At 32.9% G+C, this 22,746-nt stretch overlaps 1 protein-coding gene across 1 annotated transcript; it reads right to left on the bottom strand.

Moving 5' to 3' along the window:
* Positions 1 to 11,685: 11,685 nt before the first annotated feature.
* LOC144551331 (uncharacterized) lies at positions 11,686 to 17,255 on the bottom strand. Its single transcript, XM_078299266.1, has 9 exons — positions 16,735 to 17,255; positions 16,105 to 16,346; positions 15,023 to 15,142; positions 14,539 to 14,655; positions 13,178 to 13,360; positions 12,707 to 12,848; positions 12,217 to 12,382; positions 11,948 to 12,073; positions 11,686 to 11,859 (listed from the first exon to the last, which is right to left on the bottom strand). Exons 1-8 carry the CDS (start codon positions 17,069 to 17,071, stop codon positions 12,058 to 12,060), a joined length of 1,323 nt encoding a protein of 440 aa, XP_078155392.1. The 5' UTR covers positions 17,072 to 17,255; the 3' UTR covers positions 11,686 to 11,859; positions 11,948 to 12,057.
* Between the last annotated feature and the right edge of the window lie 5,491 nt (positions 17,256 to 22,746).

Here is a 22,746-nt window from a genome sequence, read left to right as displayed (position 1 = left end):
TTTTTTTTTCATTCAAGCAATATTAAAAAGTATATTAAGCTAGTGTGAAATTTTTTGGAAGCAATATTAAAAAGTTTTTTTTCATCATGGATAATGCGAAGTACGACCAAATATTTTGGAAGCAATAATTAATATATCAGCATAAAATTCGAGTAATCCCTTCTGAGAAATCCGATAAATTTTTCAGACTAATATGAAATTTTTCGTTACAAACATTAGATATGAAAATGATCTAGACCATCAACAGCTGTGATTTACGTCACGGTATTGTGCTGGGAGGTGGTAAGGTAAAGAAAGTATAATGTCATTGGATGGGTGGCTTTATGTGTTGCGGTGAAGCTGACGGTAGCTCTAACGGTTTCTTGAAAATTGTAATCCTATCCTCTCCGATTCATGCTGAGTTGTTGCAAAAAATACTCCTGAGCATTAAGGAAGTAATGGAGAGCAATCAAATCATGGAAGATATCCAAAATCCTAACAGTGGCTCTAACGGCCTCTTGGAAATTGCCATCTTATCCTCTCCGGTTCATGCTAAGTTGTTGCAAAAAATACTCCCGGGTATTTAGGAAGTAATGGAGAGCAATCAAATCCCAGAAAATATCTGCATTCTTGATGGTGGCTCTAACTGTTTCTTGGAAATTACTATCTTATCCTCTTCGGTTCATGTTAAGTTGTTGTAAAAAATACTCCTAGGCATTTAGGAAGTAATGGAGAGCAACCAAATCCCGGAAAACATCCGCAATCTTGACGGTGGCTCTAACGGCCTCTTGGAAATTGCTATCTTATCATCTCCGGTTGATGCTAAGTTGTTGCAAAAAATACTCTCGATTATTTAGGAAGTAATTGAGAGCAATCAAATTCTGAAAAATATCCGCATTCCTGACGGTGGCTCTAACGGCCTCTTGGAAATTGTTATCTCATCTTCTTCAATTCATGCTAAGCTGTTGCAAAAAAATACTCGCCTATTTAGAAAGTAATAGAGAGAAACCAAATCTCCAAAAAATATCCATATTTCTCTCCATTCTCTCGCGTCGCCATCTTTTTAATGCAAAGCTCTGATTCCCATATACATACTGATATTGCAAATCATGTTATTAATAGATTCTTGTACAAGTTATTCCTTGAAAAGGATAGACATTGTTTTCAAATAAAATGAAGAATCGTCAAATTGGCTCAATTATTCTTATTCTAACATAGTATTTATTAATGGCTAATCTTGCTTCAATAAAGTAATATATTTTTTCTTAATATTATGTCTTAAGTTTCTCATTCCTGCCTAAATTAGTTTTATTTTCCTGAATACATGTCAAGAAAGTTTGATACCCACGACTTCTCTTATCAATAAGTCTGTCCATGTCTTTTATACCAATACAACAATTTCCAAAATTTATAAAACTATAGTAAACAAATTATGGTCCAAGTAAAATATATGCTCATCCATAAATCTAGCAAGCAATATTTAGATATGTACATAAAGCAAAATTCACATTGACTAGTCTATTTGAAAGCAACATCAAAATACTGTTACGTTCTTGAGAAAATATAAACAGTATAATAAAGGTGCCAGCGACAGATAATATTTTTTTAATATCCTATTTATGTATTGAAAGAAAAATATTGCATCATTAAATAATATTGATAAGTTTAATATCCATAGTCTCTTGCAAATAATTGTTCGTGTATATTTCAAAGTATACATTCGCAATAAACATATCTTGAACAAATGTCATCAGATTACATATACAAGGTGCTATCTTTTAAAAGTTCTATGTAAACTTGGAGATATAAGTGAGAAATTTATGTAAATAAGATGTAATTGGTTTGGAGATATAAGTGAGAAATTTATGTAAATAAGATGTAATTGGTTTGAGAAGTATTTATGGTTGTTAATAACATCATATAAAATTAAAATCGGTACAAAAATAATAACTTTCTAAATGAATGTGTTATGTACCATTGTCAATGTCATCCTAGTTCAATATAACTAAGGGAAAATTTACAAGTACATATTAGATAATTATTTTTCCTATTTTTGCACGTTACACTATTTGAATGAAATTAGGTTGTTTTTACTTCTCTACACTATACTCCAGTGAATATTTAATCAAATAAACAGAAGTTTTTTTTTTTAATTCAGGCAATATTAAAAAGTATATTAAGCTAGTATGAAATTTTTTGGAAGCAATATTAAAAAGTTTTTTTTTTCATCATGGATAATGCGAAGTACGATCGAATATTTTGGAAGCAATAATTAATACATCGGCATAAAATTCGAGTAATTAATTCTTTGAGAAATCCGACAAATTTTTCAGACTAATATGAAATTTTCCGGTACAAACATTTTTTTTTTTTTTGATAAAAGGCTTTTAGCCCATTTTATTTCAGAAACTCAGTTTGTAACAACAAAAGTAGGTCGCGTCCAATCACAAATATCCAAAAAGCAAAACTAAAACATACAAAACATAGAAACTGTTCCACACCTGAATGGTGAGACGTAAACAGAAGGAAAAACAAAACAGCAAACTAATATTTTTTTGGAGTTTAATATAAATGCAAGCTAAATAAGATAGATCTTGTTAAGCAACGGAACTGGAGCTACTTGCTGTACCGGCCCTATCCTCCATCGGCTGATAGAGTACCATCTGTGTATCGGCAGGGTCCCAGATTCTTAGAGGAATGTCATCAATTGTAGTCGGCATCCACCGCAGCACAATCTCCCTAGCCTGTCGCTTGATCATCCCTGCCCAATAATTAACCAAAGCCACAATCATTAGTACAATAGATCGAAAAGTTTTATTATTAATATGTTGAAAGCAAGCATCATTTCATATTTTCCAAATCATCTAACAGAAAGCACTAAAGACTACAAGGAAAGCAATTTGAGAGTGTTTATCTAAGGTAAAAGAGAAATCAATGATATCTGTGACAGAGGACCGATTTTGAAAATAATATCTGCTAAGTCCCATCCAAAACCAAAGTTGGTGTGCCAGTTTACAATGTAAAAACAGATGATTAACAGTCTCGTCTGCTGGACAGAATTGGCAGGTGGTACCTCCTTTCCAACCCTTAGATTTGAGTCTATCTTTGGTCAAAATTTTATTGTTACTAAGTAACCACATAAAAATTTTAATCTTATGAAGGAGGGGTAGAGGCCACCATAGTAACGGTCTAGGCGTTTGAATGCCAGCAAAATTGAGAAACCTGTATAGAGATTTAACTGAGAAGCAACCTGAAACTTCCCATTTCCAAGAGATTCGATCAGTTTGATGGGTGAAGGAAATGTTACTAATGAGAGATAGTATGTGTGTCCATTCCTGGATCATGACAGGACCTAGCTGTCTTTTGAATTGGACAGCCCCACCTTGGGATTGAATAACCTCTTGCAAGCTAATATTAGGAGTACTACAGATAGCAAAGAGTTCAGGATAGGTGGTTGAGAGAGTGGTGTGGGTATGTCATACTTCAGTCCAGAATCTCACTGAGGAATGCATCCCTGGTTGAAAAGTAACACTACATTGTCCTAAATTGTCTAATTTAACTATATCTTTCCAAAAAAGTGAATGTGGTAATGAAGAGCCTAAATAGTATTTATATAGGATTATATCTTTCCACAAATGGGTGTAGGTAGGATCTTTAAATTTCCACCACCATTTCATTAAGAGTGCTACATTCATTTGCTGTAAATCCAAGATGCCTAGACCACCGTATTCTTTAGCCAGACATGCTCTATACCAATTCACTAGAGAATATTTTCGTTTGGAAAGTTCTGATCCTTGCCAAAGAAATTCCGGTACAAACATTAGATATGAAAATGATATGAACCATCAGCGGTTGTGATTTACGTCACAGTATTATGTTGGGGGTGGTAAAGTAAAGAAAGTATAATGTCATTGGATGGGTGGCTTTATGTATTGCGGTGAAGCTGATGGTAGCTCTAACGGTTTCTTGGAAATTGTAATCTTATCCTCTCCGGTTCATCCTAAGTTGTTGCAAAAAATACCCCCGAGCATTTAGGAAGTAATGGAGAGCAATCAAATTCCAAAAAATATCCGCAATTCTGACGGTGGCTCTACCGGCCTCTTGGAAATTGCTATCTTATCCACTTCGGTCCATGCTAAGTTGTTGCAAAAATACTCCCTAGTATTTAGGAAATAGTGGAGAGCAATCAAATCTCGGAAAATATCCACATTCCTGACGGTGGCTCTAACGGCCTCTTAAAAATTGCTATCTTATTTTCTTCATGCTAAGCTGTTTCAAAAAATACTCACCTATTTAGAAAGTAACAGAGAGAAACCAAATTCCCGAAAAATATCTATATTTCTCTTCATTCTCTCGCGTCGCCATCTTTTTAATGCAAAACTCTGATTCTCCATGTACATACTGGTATTGCAAATCATGTTATTAATAGATTCTTGGACAAGTTATTCCTTGAATAGGATAGACATTGTTTTCAAATAAAATGAAGAATCGTCAAATTGGCTCAATTATTCTTATTTTAACATAGTATTTATTAATGGCTAATCTTGCTTTAATAAAGTGATATTTTTTTTCTTAATATTATAAGTCTTAAGTTTCTCATTCGTGCCTAAATTAATTTTATTTTCCTAAATACATGTCAAGAAATTTTGATACCCATGACTTCTCTAATCAATTTAACTCTGTCCATGTCTTTTATTCCAATATAACAATTTCCCAAATTTATAGAACTATAGTAAACAAATTATGGTCCAAGTAAATATATGCTCATCCATAAATCTAGCAAGCAATATATACATATATACATAAAGCAAAATTGAAATTGACTAGTACAGGCAGTTATTACATAGTTCTAGACTTCTAGTACAACCGCTCTCACCAAAATCTGCTCTGTGTACTGAATGAAATATGGGGAAGCAGAACATCTGATTTATCCAATTTTTGTTAGTGGAATGTGATGTTATATTTTTTCCACATTGCAATGTGAGCCACATAAATAGAGATATATCCATCCCTCAAATAAATGTTAATAATTTTATCATTGGACCTAAAACCAATGTTCCCTTTTTAGCGGTTGGACTTGGGATGGTTCCAATCATTTGCCATACTTATAGCCTTTATGGGAAATGGCATTTTAAGCAAGTAGCCCTCCAAATTATCTCAAAATAAAAATAAACACTGTACAAACGTTATTCGTCAGATATAGTATAAATCAGTCAGGGTCAATGTAATCTAATTGTTATAATGAAATTCCTTGCTCAATAGGACTCAATAGTGAGGATACTGTGCCATCTCACTGTTGATATTTATTTCCCCAAAACAGAGAATATTATTTGGAAGATGGTAACTGATAATTTGACAATTATTTATGTTGATAGTGGGAATGATATTATTAAATTAGATACAGAATTATATGGCTAAAAGGTAAATTATTTTATTGCTCGACTATAAAATTTATGCATTTAATTTAGATTAATAATATGTAGAGGCCTTCTTAGAAAATAAAGCACGCACAGTTTAAGTATTTAGTTATATTATCCGATTTGAAAAGGAATTATTCAGAAATATTTGCAGTGGTACTGTAACAATTTTGAAAGAGGTGCATAAGAGATAAGGATAAATGATCATTGACAATCTGACACCTCTATGTGAAACTGTGAACGAGATTGCTTCAAGCAATATAAAATAAATATTAAGTCACGCCAACTTGTGATTTCAACAAACTAAAAACATTGTTTATTATATCTATACTTGTTAAATACGAAGTTTTCCAAATTTCTCTGTGAAATATATATATATATAAATTCTTTAAATAAGGAAGTGGGAGATTATTTTAATTATTTGTGAGATGTGTTTCTACTCTCCATCAAGATAATGTTTCTTCCCCTTTTTATTTCTTTAGTGCTAATGCCTTAAGGTGCTTTTTTTTTTATGGCAATGGTGTATTGAATTTACATGATTCTTTGTTCAAGCTAAAGATAATATGATCGATGCATTAAAATGAGTACTTTTAGAATTTAAAGATTTATTAAGATTAATGATTGCATTAAATATATCAAGGGATCAGGAAGATAGTATATTAGTTAACGTATTAGGTAATAGATTGACCCAACTTCCTATCCTTAACTTACACATTACTTTGCATTACAAAACTCTATCCATTAATAATTGAGCTTTGGTGTGTGTGTGTGTGTGTGTGGGGGGGGGGGGGGTCAAAAATTAAAGTTTTGTCAATGGCAATTTAAAAATATGTTTTCTACAGCTTATATATGTTATTTTGAATAAAATCCATGGACAACTTTTTCTTAGAAAACATCCTCAAAGGCCGAATTTGTAGAATTCGTATCCTTTGCATTAACTCAAAAAGAAATTTTTTGAGTTAATGAATAGTGACCATTCGATCTGCTTTAGAATCGTACAAATTAAATCTGCACTAATATTAGAGAGCCCCTATATCATAAGCAAAGATCGAATTAGCTCCATTTATAATCAGACAATTAAGATTCATTAACTCAAAAGATTCCTTTTTGAGTTCATGCAGAGGACTCTGTGTATCATTATTACTGTATACAAGTTTTGTCCGACAAAATCTAAATTAAATTCAAAAGAGAAAATAAACAATAGAACCAGGTATCGAGGTACAAAATTTGCATAGGAACTCTTAACCATTATAATATAAACTAATGAACTAATTCTCTTTTTCTCACTTATTCTATAATATTTTCTACATATAATTTTTTTTTCCATTATAAATACGATAGACACAACACGGTTTATCGAGGTAGATGGTACTGCAGCTAATTGGATATAAGTACAGATTAACAAAAACTCATAATGAATTTCAACAAAATGATACCTATTCTATTTATATTTGGATGAAGTGAGAATAAATTATTTTTGAGTTAGGTTATTTAGAATAGCTTGTTTTATGTTTGATTGGATTGGAATCAGTGTTGTAAATAACGGTATGTGCTTGTTAGACGGGCAGGGAACCGTCAAGCGATTAATCGGGAATAATTAGCCGATTAGTCAAAAAAATCCATGACTAGTCGGACGATTAATCGGTCGAAATGGCCATTTTTTGCAACACTGATTTGCTGGTTTGAATAGCTAGAATAGAAAATCTAAACTTTTTATCTTATTTGAATTGACTATTTCTATAAAAAAAAAATTAATTATTTTAATAAGATAAATGAGAACTTAACTATTCTGGATATGTATCCAAACATATATAATAAGAATAGTTTTGGTATGACAGATTTTTGTTGGTAGGATTATATTTATTTTATTGGATGATTATATTAAATTGTTGAGATTTACTTAAAATTAAATGACAAGAACTTTTATAATTATATTTAATACTGAATATTGTTTTTACTAAAAAAACGAGAAACTAGTATAAAAACAAAACAAGTATATATTTTCTACTCGTTCTAATTTGACCAAAATGTCAAAATTAATTATAAATTTTCTCCCATAAAATGTAGAATTCTAAGTACTGCTCATATAATATTTTGAAAAAGGCAAGGGCTTATGCAAAATTTGTTCCTTATAATAAATAAAAATGTGTAACCATTATATATAGAAAGGAAGCAAAGAAGAGCACGTCAGTTGACCGCCACCATCTGCCTCTTGTTACGACGGCACAATTTATATTGCAACATGGGTTTGCTTTATTTATTTATTTCTTGTTCCAAGGGAATTAAGGGATCACAGTTGAAAAAAAAAGGATAGCCTCCAAAATTTCCTATGTGCGTCAATCAACACTATATAATTCAGTGTTGTAAAAACGACCGGTTAGACTGATTAGTTTTTGGCGGGATCAAATAATCGTTATAAATTTTCTCAATTAATCGGTCTATTGTTTTTTATTATAGCTGATTATCTCTGATTAATGATACCATGTTTGTCCGATGAGTGCATATTGTTATTTACAGCACCATTATATATATTTGTATCAGCGCATAATAATTCTTGGAATAGTAATTAAAATTATTTACAAATTTTTTATCGCTAGAATTAAATTGATTTCAAAATCAATTTAATAAGCTTTATAATTAAAATATCAGGAAGTTTGATGAGCTTAATTAAATAACACTAGCTTTTACTATATGTGTGGGTTTCCAATTGATGGGCATGAATTGTTTTGGGTTTAGTTAGTCCGTATGTCATTTAATTTTAATTAATACAAGTAGTTGGTACGAAACATGGATTATACACTCTATTCTTGCAAGCAACATTAATAATTAATATTTTAAAGTCAGATTGCTTTTCAAATATTTTACCTTTTATTTTAAAAAAAAGTTGAAGTCAATGGAGATTAATTATTTTTTGCAGCAAAATATCCACGAGTAATGTCATATGTTATGGAAAAACAAAAAATGGCACTCAGAATCAAATTTGAGCAACAAATGGAAGTGCTAAAAAGTTGCAATTAAATTGTGTTATTGTGGGTCCCTGGGATTTACTCTGCCTAACGACCAGTTAAAAGCCTCTGTCGTTCTGCCACAAAAGATGAAGATCCCAAATCTTGATGCGTCATTTCATTTGTATTTAATTATATTGTTAATTAATTAGGTTATTACCCTAAACTAAAGTAGGTTCCATTTTGCTCACTGATAGAGATATGCACATGCGAGTATTTGCTACACTTACCCAGCTTTCTCCCACCTCGGTCCAAATTTCTTGGATCAGTATAAACAAGAACAGGTTTAATTAAAGCTCTAACTCTCCTCTCTTTTAAATAAGACATAGTACAGGAAAAAAAAAGGTAAATTGTATATTTTTTTTTGTGTGCAGAAAATGACTGAAAATGATCTAATAAATTTTATTATCTTTTGCATTTAGATGATTTGAGATGAAGATTCGATTGGAATTAAAAAGTTTTTTTTTTAATTTAGGCGCTTGTAAAGCTACGCTGGTGCATTTTTTTCAACTAATAATTAAATTGATGCTGAAGTTGTTTGATAAGAGTGGTGTCATGAGGGGCGGACCCAAGATTTTCATCAGTGGAGGCAAAAAAATATTGAATCGGGTTTAAATAGCTTATCGGATTTAAACCCATTAACTAATTGAGTACTCGATAAAAAATAATGTTTTGACTTATATTTTCCAATACCCTGACTTATAATTTCTAATTAATATTACCAATCATAATTCAAGAAATTTATTTTGATTTTAAAACTAAATTTAACCCGAATTACAAACATTGAGAGGGGAGGCGAAATTTTTTTCAGAGAGGGGCAAAGTCGATCAGTACCAATAGGTCGCCACTAAAATTCGAAATCTAGGGGGGGGGGCAACCCCCCCAGGCGCTACAGTAGATCTGCACCTGGGTACCATCTGGGTTGATGTACTATTGCATAATATGTAATTGAGGTAATTAGCTGGAGTCAAGATTTAATGCCTTTAGCTAGATTTATGTAACAAATTTGCGTTGAAAGAAAATATGATGTCATGTTGCTATTTTTCCATTTTTGAATGAAAATATTTTGCTTTAAAGGGACCAAGGATATTTATTCAGTACATATGATATAATAGAGAGAAACTCTCTAAGAATGCCATTTTACCTACTTCAAAAAAAGAACAGAGAAATTCAACATCATATTTAGAAAAATATAAAAATGAGAGAGACAGAGTCAGACTCAACATGTGAAACCACATGTTTTGGGACTGCCGAGAAGAATTTCTAGGTTTAAATTGTCAGGATGTAACCCCATGTGTGATGCTAATACATTGTTAAATGAAATAAATACCCCTTTCCATCTTAACTTAATCATGTATCATGACCAGACTTATCATGTCGGCTACAATCACCAACAAAGCGCTAGTTCTAATAATATCAAAGCAAAATATATATATTATTACATACATCCAGTTGCATTAATAAATGTAATTATTTACCATACATGTATTTTTACCCAACTGGTGAAATTTTTTCTTTAAATAGTAATTATATAGAGAAGAAATGGACCTTTTTCCAAAGTGGCACAAGATTTTTTTTTTTTTTAAAATTTCCCTTTTTGACACGAAATTAGTTTTCAAATTAAACAAGAAATGTCAGTCAAAAATTATGTGCGAGGAGGCCGAAATAAACAATCACAAACTATGCCATCATTTTAATAAAGCTAATACGTGGGAAGGCACATGGAATTGTTGTTTTTTAGGAGTTGCATATGTAGAATTTGTAAAATATATTAAAAAGGAGGTTTCGTGGAAGCCACTTATTTTGATCCGTATCAACGCGTGTCAGAAGAATGCTTAATATTTTATACAGTTTAATTGTCTCTAGGTCGCACAAAATTTATGATAACTGACAATACAAATTCTTTTTATCACTTTCAAATACCTACATGAAAGTGAGGATTTAATCCTGATTCGGCTTTGTTACTTGGCTTGAATGTTACAAAAATCATATAATATTAGTTTTTAATTTAGTGATTAAGATAACAGCTTTCGTGTTGAAAATTGTTGGTTCAAATCTCAAAGATGAAGCACAACGAGAGATCCTCTCAGATTGGAGCTGATGCATCATCTTTTAATTTCATGCTTGATAGGTATAAGCCTGCTAATAAAAAGGGGAAAAGAAAATTCCTATAATTACAGAACAACTGAGGTTGTACACGATGGAATAGAATAGTAGCACATTTATACCATGTTTTACTTGTTCAACAACATTGTTTAATTACGGGGCCAAGATACATGGAACATTTATTATTGGGAGTATATAGAACTCGTGGAATAGTGCTATGTTATCATAAACTACTGTATTTTTCCAGCCTAATTTTGACCAGCAAACTGTCCTTCTGTTGTCCGTCTTATTGATTTTTAATCTAACTATATACAAACATTCTGCTATCATTTGAAGGTCATCAATTTCAGATACCAATTAAAAATATAAAGACTAGGGGAAAAAAATAATACAAAACCATTGAAATACTTTACCAAGCATGCATATACTGGTATCATCCACAATGTTTTTTTTCTTTTCCTTTTTGCCAATTACATAATTAAGAAAATGCCCACAATTATATTATGAATCAAGACAATAGTCAACTTCTACATTAAACTGATAGTTACTAATTTACTATCTTTATACAGTACAAAACCAATGATGACTATATATATATATATATATACAAACGCTACTTGATAACTAATAATCATATACAAGTATACAACTAACTCTTCAGACTTCATTTGCCAATTCAACGGGTTCCAGAGAAATCAAATCTCAGATCTACCAGTAAACTGCCAGTACACAGAATTTAACATTTAACCAAGCATAAAATTATTTCTACAAAAGAAGCACTTCAGTTTCATAAGAAAAAGAGTACGGAGGTTTGACACGATCGCATAGAATAGTAGCATTTCTATCATGTTTTTCTAGTTCACCAACAATGTTTAATTCCTGGGCCAGATACATGGAACATTTATTAAGTACAGAACTTGTTGAATAGTGCTATGTTATCATAAGGTACATGATTTTTCCAGCCAAACTTTGACCAGCTGTCCTACAGTTTTCGGTCTTATTGACTTTTAATCTAACTAAATAGAAGTAAAAGGGGGAAAGTTACAAAACCATAAATTCAATATGAGGGTTACTTTACCAAGCATGCATATACTGGGTATCATTCACAATGTTTTTCCTTAATGCTAATTACAGTAAGAAAATGCCCAGAATTATATTACAAATCAAGGCAAGAGTAACCTTCTGCATTAAATTGACAGTTACTATCTATCTTCATACAGTACAAAACAATATGATGACCATATGTACAAACGCTACTTAATAACTTATGAGCATATATATACAACTAACTCTTTCAGACTTCATTTGCCAATTCGACGAATTCCAGAGAAATCAAAATCCCAGATCTACCACTGCATTGCCAGTACACAGAATTTAACTAAGCGTAAAATTATTTCTATAAAAGAAGTACTTCATTTTATTATTTTTATATGAACGTACCAATGAAACAAGAGCTCCTAGCTGTGTATAGTTTAGTCAATAGTCAGGTCTCTATGCAAACACATCCTCTAGTATACTCTCGAGCAATCCTGGCATTGAAATTGGTGCCATCATAATTTATCCTGTCTGTTCAGAAGGGATTGATGCAGGGCTCCAGGTTAATGAAAGTGAAAATATAAAAAAATAAAAACAGAGAGGAGCCATTTCAACTTTGTATTATATAAAAAAAAAAGCCGAGCAATTAAAACTCAATGCTAAAATGAAGTTACCTCTTGATCGGAGTATTAGGGACATTCTTTCTAGATTCAACAGCCACAGTGGAGAAAGACAAATAATGATCCTTTTGTGAGGATTCTGTGGACTCTGCAAGATTTCCGTCCAAAGTTTTGGTTTCTTTAGGGGCTGTTCCAAGGAGTTGAACTGTTAAGCTTCCACCTAAGTGAAAAAGGCAATATGCGAAAAAAAACAGTTATTATGTAACATAAGAATGTATCAAAAGCTAACCGACGTAATTTCCGATCACCTCCAAGCTCCATCCAACTAAGGACGTATCTTTTCTTAACTTGTGACCATGCCTTTCATTGATCATAAACATGGAAGGCTGAAGGTTTTGAGGCTGTGCTTTGGCCAATTTTGAACACCACTTTGTAAAATATACAAAAGCCATTCTGAAGTTGATGTTTTTCAGAGAGAGCTACAGAGGGAGAGACAAACAGACATACAGAGACAGAGCTAGAGAGAGAGAGAGAGAGTCCATACAGAGAATCAAAACAGCACCAAACCAAGCAGTAGAACTCCATCTTTCACCTAAGAGAAACCATGCAAAGGCAGCACCCCAAACAGGTTCCAACCCGTATACAATCGCAGTCTCTGTCGCTGATATGTCATTCATAGCATGCATCTATATGCAGAGATGTATAGTAACATTATTGTATTACTTTTTTTATGCACATAGGATCTTAAAAGTTTGCAAATAGAACAAACAATCTTTTTTCTTTTTTTTTTGTAACGTATCCAACGTAATAAAAAATTTCCCACAAAATTGAACTGAAAAGGGTATTCAAGAGATTAATTATATTTGGTCCCAAGTTTGTGTACTCGACTATCTAGTCATAAGGAGATTGCAAACAACATAAAACTTGTTCAATGAAATTCTACATATTGAAAATTTTATAATTTATCAGTAAAATCAACACGAATAAACTAATCATTAAGAAAATGTAGACCTACCTCAGCCCATAGGCACAAAGCAGTGGAGAAGAGGCCTGTGTACAAAGCCGGTATCCAAGGAAATGAGGCACAAAAATCCCAAAGAGCCGTCAATTCAAATGAGGAAAACATAATTTGAGGCGAATCTGTTGAGTATTCTCTAATGGCAAACCACAGCATAGATGACAAGGCTACTACTATTACCTACACATGCAAGCATATCATGTCTTGAGCTAAACACAATAGTAAATAAAAAATTTAGTGGTAAATTAATGTATAACCCTACAGAAGATGAATATATCATGGAGAAGATGCATGCTCCAATGAATCATAAGAATTGTCATGCTTAAACATATACAACATTAAAAAAAGATATCCTTCTTGTTCTTCTGTACTCCATTTACTACAAAAATATACCCACACTACCCCTAAGTCTACATAATCAAGGAATAAAAGATGAAAACTAGGGCACTTTCCAATAAGATCAGAGATTGTTTAGGACAAAATCTTCAGCTTTTGTCTGCGTAAATTCTAATAAGACTGTTACAAAGCAAAAATAAATCATCAAAACGGACTGGTGGCCACACAATTTTTTTTTTTTTCTGAAAATAAGGAACAGAGCTTTGTTTTTGCTGTTATTGGACTTTGGGGAAGTTAATAAATAAATTACGTTCTGAGGGTGGTACAAGGAAAAAGGTTGTATCAATGTTTGCCTTTACGGGTTTATTCTGTCTTTCTTTTCTTTAAGATTGAAACCAAGACTGAGGAGCTGGTCAATATGCACATTAGATGGACTCACTTGGAAGATCCGAGGTTTAGAGATGAGGAGGGGGGCTTTCTTTTCTTTTTTCCTTTTTAGTGAAAAAGTTGTCCAATGGAATTATCATCCATTTGGGAACAAGTTGCATACAAGGGTTTGATTTCATCTTTAACAAGAGAGAGGGTATGCTTTGGCAACTGGGAGTGTATACTGGCACCAGAAGGGTAGCCAGATGCCAAAACATGTTAAGTTAATATTATCCAAACAGTGCAAGATGTATTTAGAAGCAGTGATTATAACGGAAATAGGCAGCATATGTCAAACTATTTTCATACAAAACGAGAAAAAAAGAAAGAGAGAGAGAGAGTATAGTTATTAGTGGCAAAGATGAGCATACGTGATTTTTATCATTTAAAAGGTTTGCATTTTGTTACATGATTTTAGGGGCCACCATAAAAAGAGTTGGAAATTATAAATCAAACCAGCTAACATATTAACCAGCTTGAGTTAAGTATGAACTCACATCGTGATTATGTGCTTTACTTTAACCGTATTTGATTGGCCTCAAGCTTCATAGAAGGATCATACTGAAAAGGTATTTCTATACAAGTGTCAGATGTACCTCATAGCTAAGGATTGGCCAGAAATTCTTTTTACTCGTTTTGCGGGAAATTTGTTCTGTTCTGAGCATGTGAATGCCGAAAAATAGTGCACTCAATAAATTCAAAACATCTCCAGCCTGTAACATGGTTCAAAATCAGTAAAAGTTAGAACACAAATGATAGTCAATGTTGCATGAAAAGACTGCACTCTTCTCATCATTCAATTTAGCTGTAAATGTGTTTTACATTGTTATCATCAACAAAACTTGCCTTCACAATTTTAGATGGTTTTTACATATACAGGCAAATTGTACCGTCATCAAGCTTAACATATCGGTACTTGTGTAATACAAGCCGTAAGGCACTTGACAGTTCAAGTCTCTGATGGAGCTTTTTTTTGGATCAAGCACTTGCTAATCCACTTAAACATCGACTCACACATACAAGAAAGAGAAAACACCAACAGAAGAAGGAAAAAAATAAAAAATATGCTTGAGAACGTACACAAGGAGAGCCACTGGATTCCAAGAAACCAACGCCAAAAAGTGAAGCAATTGCACCAAACCAAGTAAGAGGTGGAATCGATGCACCGCTTAGACCATCTATCAACGGTACCACTATGACCTAATAAGAACATTAAGCAACTTTTTTTTCATCAATGCTTTAAATCACCATTATTGTAAGGTTTTTTTTTTTCCATTATTCTTTTTTTTGTACAAATGACGGCCAAAGCTTTGCTGAATTTGATCAATTCACAATCAACATTTTATACGACCCTATCTATAGATGAGGTAATGGAAAACAGGCATGTGGTTAGATGATGCATTTTTGTCCTGATCAATAAACAGTTTGTAAAAATCTTAAGCCAAAATTAGAGAAATGTAAACAAGAGAGATTTAGAATCAACTGTAGGCTAAAGTTTGTACAGCTGGTTTGATGGTGATATAGTTGAGATAAAACAAAAGTCCAGGGGCAATTGTGTCCTTTTCAACTTACTTTACTCTGAATTTAAGTTTTAATAGTGTTTGTTGCTAGCAATAATTCAAAACATATTCTATGCTCTAAGCAAGTTGCAAATATAACCATCTTTGGCTTGATTGAACCCCTGAGCTTTTTAGTTGTTTTCCATCAAACCATTTTGTCACTTGACATAACTCATGGCATCAATACAACTATGGAATTATGAGTTTGCATTATACTTCCCATGGTAAATCAGCAAACAAACTATGACAAATGTGTTGGTTGCAGTCCCTTCTCCCCCCTCTCTATCTCTATCTCCCTTCATCTCTTCCATAACAGTACGTTTGAGCTAAACGTCCTCACCTCAGTGACATAAGCGCATTACTACCCTCCTTTTAATGAAATTACCCCCTACATGTCCATTCTCAGAAATTTCCTTTGAAATATGCTTATTGACAATCAAGGCCAAAATTATTAAACCCTGTTTAAACATTAAGGTGCCGAGGTGTACATGCACAATCCCCAAAGGATGTTAGTTGCAAATTGCAGGTAACCCAAGGATGCAGTTTTTCTTTCAGTTTGCGTACCAGTAAATGCAAGATGGAGAATTTATTAAAGAAACTTACTGTAAAGGCCGAAATAAAAGAGGCTCGGCCTGCATCAGAGGTAAGCATGCCGAGGGCTTGGGAGAGGTAAGCTAAGCTTAACCAAAGCCCCAGCTCTAGCCCTGCAGATATGGTTTTCAAATCCCCACTTGATTTGAATAAACGTGGTATAAATGGGACAGCACAGACACTGAATCGCACCATGTTGAAGAATGCTGGATCTGTCATAGCCTCTACCTCTTTTAGCACCGGTATGTCACTTGCTTAAAACAAAGGGACAAAAAAAACTCAGTATTTTTATAAGAGAAGATAATTAAATTTCTTTACCATACAGCAGGATAGTACTTAGCATTGGTGTGGCAGTTGTAGGGGCATTGACATGGTGCTGGCAACAATGAGAACCTATGCTCTCTCTAGTTTCAGCTTGACTTATGTACATACGGACTCTTGCAATTAACAAGTTGCAGTGAAGGAGGTACGATAAACTGGACAGTAATAACTAAGATGGTCCTAAGATGCACACCAAGTGTTCGATGAAAAGACCAGAAGATTTACAAGCAAGTGGCCAGGTAAGAAGGCAAAGAGCATTTAAAATGCAAAAATTTAATCAATTAAAAGAAAATTTTAAGGATAGAAGAGGCGTAGGTGTACCATAAATAACAGTTAAAACATTGAGAATCATAAGGCTTCTAACTTTTCTGGAAGCAAAAAAGATCCTTCTCCACAGCGGACGACGCCTGGAAAGGGATTTCAACCGCGATCCAAATCCTAGTTCGATCTCCTCTCTTTTGCGCTTCAGTTCCTTCTTGATCTCGACCTCAACCTTGCGAAAAATCTCAAAATAATTCAATGGAGGCGGCTCCTCATCCAAGGAACATACCGTGATTAATCGTCTGAGCCTGATTTTGCTGGTAATGAGGTGATTTGGTCGAGATTGAGGAGAGTGAATGATCCGAGGCAAGGTTGAGAGAGAACTTAAAGCCAACATTTCTTTCCTTTCTCTTTTGATTTGAATCTTCTCTACTCTCTAGGCAGAGTAGGAGGAGGGATTAAATGGTTGTGGTTACTAACGAGAAAGTGACGCTGGGCAGTGTTCCCTGTACCGCGTAAAATAGAAAAAACGTGAGAAAAATGAAAAACGGGTGGATTGGGACCGTGGTGTGGATCGTCTCGGGTGCGTATCCTCTGAGATATCTCAACTTTTGCGTGACCGACGTGTCCGGTGCCTATTCGGGAGTGATGTAGGGGTCAGTATTATGTGTGCTTTGAGATTCGTGTAGAGAGTATTTAAACGGTTGGGATTTTCCAAAAAGTCACGCAAAGTTTGAGATATCTCAGAGGATACGAATTCGATCGTCTCCAGGTTAAAAGAACAGCATTTGTCCTGCTTGCTTGTTTCTGTTGGGACCATAGTGACAAGATACCCGAATTATATCTGTTTAATTCTTTTTTGGATGATGTCAAACCGAATGCTGAATTATTCGGTTGATCGAACTTTGACCGAATTAAACCCGAATAATTCCCGAATTTTACAAACTTTTTCCAAATTTTACGAATTATTCGCGAATTATTCACGAATTTTTTCTTAATTTTTCCAAGAACAATTATTTTTTTATTTTTTTGTTTTTTTGCTCCCTTACAGGACTGGGATTTCTGATCCGAATAATTCCGAATCATTCCCGAATTATACCCGAATCACAAATTTTTGATCTCGCCGAACTGAACCGGAATAATTCATTTGTCACTATGGTTGGGACTTGGGACTTGAGGATCTGTCTGAAGAGATCAGATCGATCACCGTCGCGCTTCTCCAGGCAGGCGGTTGATCTACACCAATGCTCCTGTCTGCATCAATCACGATGCAAAATCAACTGCCAAGATATGTCCAACTGTGATTCATGTACCTCAGAAGATGTAACAAGGTCTGCTCAATGATTCTCTCTTCTGAGAGTGCGTATTCTCTGAGATATCTCATATTTTTCGTGACCAACGTGTCCGGTGCCTATTCGGGGGTGACGTCGGGGCCAGTATTATTTGAGCTTTGAGATTCGCGTAGAACGTATTGTAACGGTTGAGATTTTCCAAAAAGTCACGCAAAATATATCTCAGAGGATGCGAATTCCTCTTCTGAAGTATTTCTATTTTGTACCGGCGTTCTCCGATATATATACAGAACAGAGAAGTGCATCGACTGTACTCAATAACTCAACTATAGTATATCAGCGATATATCAGTACTCTATAATTGTCTGGCCTTTTCTTAAAACTGTCATTATAGAGGAGTAAAGCTAGCGTGTGACATGCTCACCAAGAAAGTTTGGTGAGCATAACTCCAAAAGTATATCGGATCGACGTCAAATGTCAAATCCAAACCGTTGAAATCCATGTACTTCATGAGTGATGCATATACATGCAAAATTTTGAAAGTTTCGAGTTTATTTGCTACACGGTCAAGTGGTCAAAGAAATAATAAAAATTGAATATATAAAATAACTTATAATAAAATGTTCATTCCTTTGACCACTTGACCGTGTATCAAATAAACTCGAAACTTTCAAAATTTTGCATGTATATGCATCACTCATGAAGTACATGGATTTCAACGGTTTGGATTTGACATTTGACGTCGATCCGATATACTTTTGGAGTTATGCTCACCAAACTTTTTTGGTGAGCATGTCACACGCTAGCTTTACTCATTATAGAGTACTGATATACTATAGTTGAGTTATTGAGTTAATATAATAGTTTTAAGTGTATTTTTTAAAATGTACATCCTATATATATTTTAAAATGTACTCAAATGTATTTTTTTTTTTTACATTATAGGATGTACATTTCACTGTTTTAAAATATACACTTAAAACTATTATAGAATATATAGTCATTTATTGCGGAATGCACATTTGTCTATTTCAGTTAAACACAATTGTTAATCGAGGTCTTCAATATATCTTCTTATATTAAGCACGTAGATGTCGTGATCCGCCAACAATAGTGATTAAAAAATAAAATTTTAGATTGAATATGAGTTCTCCAATCAAATAGTCTATCTTCTTTTGATTTTATGCATTTTTTTTATGTTTGTTCACGTCTAAAAATATAAATTTATTTAGGTACGTACTCGCGACAAGTTGTAGTATGCCTAAAATATCATTAAAGAAAATTTTGAATTGATTGATAATTGAGGAGGGATCAAATTACAATATTTTTTGAGTTACAATAAGCATTTTCTACATTTTGAAAGTCCAAATCGTCGATCCAAACCGTTAGATGTGATCTCTATAATAAAATGTGCTTGGAGACCAAATTTTACATTTTTTTTAAATTTTTTTACTATTTATTAAGATGGGTACAAAAACTAGTCAAATTCATACCATTGAATTTTGTACCAATCTTAATAAATAGTAAAAAAATTCCAGAAATTGTAAAATTTGGTCTCCAAACACATTTTATTGTAGAAATCGCATCTAATGATTTGAATTGACTATTTATACTTTGAAAATGTAAAAAATGCTTATTGTAACTTGTTGTAACTCAAAAATTATTATAACTTGATAATTTATACTCTCATTTAAGAAATGTATTTATCCAATACTGCTATTGTCATCATTGGTATTTACCATTTATGTTGCCTTAATTAGTAATGATACAATTAACACTAAAAGCAACGTTTAGTAGTTTTAGCAATAAAGTATGTCATTTTATTTGTTTTTGACAAACTTATGAAATTATGAAGTTATGTGCAACAAACAAAGAATTGAAGAAAAATATGTTAATGTTAGAAGAAGGACATATAAAATTATTTCAAAAATTAATATGGTTCAGGGTCAATTTTCTCAAATTCATTAAGACTTATAATGAAAATCCAAACAATCAAAGTCATGTCTTTATCTTCCCGTGTTAACCAAACAGGTTTGAAGTTTTTACACGCGATCAGTTTCCTTTTACATCTTGTTTGGATGGAGAGTACTGGAAAGGAAGGGAGGTGAAGAATAGAAGGAAATGATGTGGAAGAGAAAAGAAGATTAATATATTTAATCTCTTTATGTTTAAATAATTAATAAGAAAAAAAAAATTGAAGTTCTATTTTCGTCTTATTTCTTATTTGATTAATTAAAATTTAGAAGGTTAATAAAAATTCGGTGGCTATTATAAGTTTGTGATAAAGAAATTTGAATGAGAATTATATATGTAAGATGTAAGATTGAATATTTCTGTTATTTTTTTTGAAAATATTAGTAACAAAATTTATCATCATCTATTACACTTCAAATAGGGAGGGAAATCAATTATATTAATTATAATAATACAAAATTAAATCTTTCACTGCCGACATAATTTTATCTACCAAATACGATTCGAGAAAAAAAAATTCTTTTCTTTCCATTCCGTCCCTTCCTCTGCTCTCCATTCAAAGAAAGTGTTAGTATTACTGCTATGACCCAGATTTCTCGGGAAAATATTTTAACAGAGTTTTTTTCGCTCCATGCAGCGCACTAATCATATGCAGTGCTGTTTTGATTCTATAATCAGTGCGCTGCATTAAGTAAAACCTACTCCGTTTTAACCGATTTTTCTCTGAAGCGGCCAAAACGGATTCGTGAGGTGCCAGACAGACCGGAGATTCCTTTCTATTTGCTACTTCTCATATCCAGTTCCTACAAAGGGAGATCTCCTGTCTAAACCTCAATATGTGAATGGATTTATACACATTCGTCTACAAAATTGAGATCAGTTGGAGTAGATGTAGACAACCAGTTGTGTTGTCTTTATCAATGAGATGATTCACACCAGAATTTTGAATTTGTTGGATTATTATGGAAATGGTAAACCGTGAGGCCGAGCAGTAGTAATCATGGGTCCCGCAAGAGAGCAACGGAATATCAGGTATCGTGATAATTGTGGTAAAATACATCCCACTGATAGATTAACTGTTAGATTTGATTATAAAGATCAATTTGTCAATGTAAAAATTAAAAAATTGTAGCCGTTAAGTATAATATGTTAACCTAATAATTAAATGTCGTAACGATATTGTCTTCGACAAAATATTACAAGCTAGAATTCATTTAAAATTTTAAATTGCTCGCGTAATTATTTGTGCAGGTGTTAAATTATAAGGAAGCCATCCGGGCTCCACTCATCAGGTTTAATGAGACACAATGCTTCGCGTTTCGACTCTGGTATGGCTGTCATGCGGGCTCCACTTGTCAAGTTTAATCAGACACAACATTGGCTGGTGCATACCTAATTAAAAGGGTCAAAATTATTTTTTTGGACTTCTCAATATATTTTATAAAAGTAAGCTACTGATATCATTTTTAAAAGTTTTGAATTTGAAATTATTATAAGTACAGACTTTGTGAATTTTCTTCGTATCCAATTCCACCGGGCTGGCCGGTCCGATGACTTTTAGGCCTAATTGGGTCTTTGGTGGAACCCAGCTCGAATGCGATGCGTCACAATCTCTAGCAAGACGTTGTGCATCAAATTCTTTTTTTAATATTATTAAAATAGTAAAATCAAAATGAAGCGTAACTGTCATTCGGCCGCAACGAAATGATCCATCAGATTTGCCGACACTTTTATTAATAACCACCTTTAAATATATTTTACCACAAATAACCAAAATTTTGAACTTTTATTAAAAATATTCAAACCGCAATATTTTATATTGCGGTTTGAATTTTTTTTTTTTTTTTGCACTATAAAAATTATGTTCTTCTCTCCCCCTTTCAAAATCACCAATATCAAAGAGAGGAAGAGAGAGAAAGAGAATGCGATTTTGAAGGCGAAAAATGAGGACAAAAAAAAATATTTATGTAAAAAAATTAGAGTTATGACCAATCTGCATGGGTGCGTCATCGATGTTTTAACATTATTGATGTTTTGGCAATAATAAAGTTACGGGCGTTTAGAGAGTATGGGTGCGTCATCGATGTTTTGGAAATGAAACATCGATACACTTCTGCCGTCATTAAGCCGGGTATAAAGCATCGGTGCGTTATCAGTGTTTTTGCACGGAAGCATCGTTCTTTTTTTTTTAACTTTAAACAGCTATAACTTGCATTATCAGTGTTTTTGCACGAAAGCATCGTTTTTTTTTAACTTTAAACAGTTATAACTTGCATTATCGGTGTTTTTGCACGAAAGCATCGTTCTTTTTTTTTAACTTTAAACAGCTATAACTTTGGTCAAAAAAGTCGGATTTCCGCGTATGACCCCGATTCGAAAAGGGGGGGGATGAGACAGTCGAGACCTTTTGCGAGGATTATTCCGTTTAAGTTTAGTGCCTCAAAAATTGCAAAAGATTCTGAATTGCAAAAAAACATCGTTTAGTACCTCAAAAATTTTGTTTAGGTTTTCTATCAACGGTAGACATACAATGACTGGTATTAATTTCTTTTCAAAAGTCTAAGAGATTATTCAAAAATTGCTCATATAATTATTTTTAAATGCATTTACTATTTATTGTGTGTGTTTGCTTATTTTTTTAATGAATTATGGTTTCATTTATTATTCAAAAATCATTAAAATTATCTATGATTGTTCAATATATGTCCTTTACACGATAATTTTTTTTTTCAAAATTCAAAGAGATATATTAAGAATTACGTATTGAAGTTCAAAATCATTTATTATTATTTTTTTAAAAACTCGC

Source organism: Carex rostrata, chromosome 3 (genome assembly GCF_964058835.1).
Source record: "Carex rostrata chromosome 3, lpCarRost1.2, whole genome shotgun sequence".
NCBI lineage: Eukaryota > Viridiplantae > Streptophyta > Magnoliopsida > Poales > Cyperaceae > Carex > Carex rostrata.
Note: the sequence above shows the minus strand (reverse complement) of the source record. Positions and strands in the feature narration are given on the sequence as shown.

Coding starts and splice junctions, on each gene's coding strand:
- LOC144551331 (XM_078299266.1), bottom strand. CDS start 17,071: ATGTTGGCTTTAAGTTCTCTCTCAACCTTGCCTCGGATCATTCACTCT. Junction 15,143..16,104: donor CTTTTATTTCGGCCTTTACA/GTAAGTTTCTTT, acceptor TGTTCTTATTAG/GTCATAGTGGTACCGTTGAT. Junction 13,361..14,538: donor GGCCAATCCTTAGCTATGAG/GTACATCTGACA, acceptor TTGCATGTGTAG/GTAATAGTAGTAGCCTTGTC.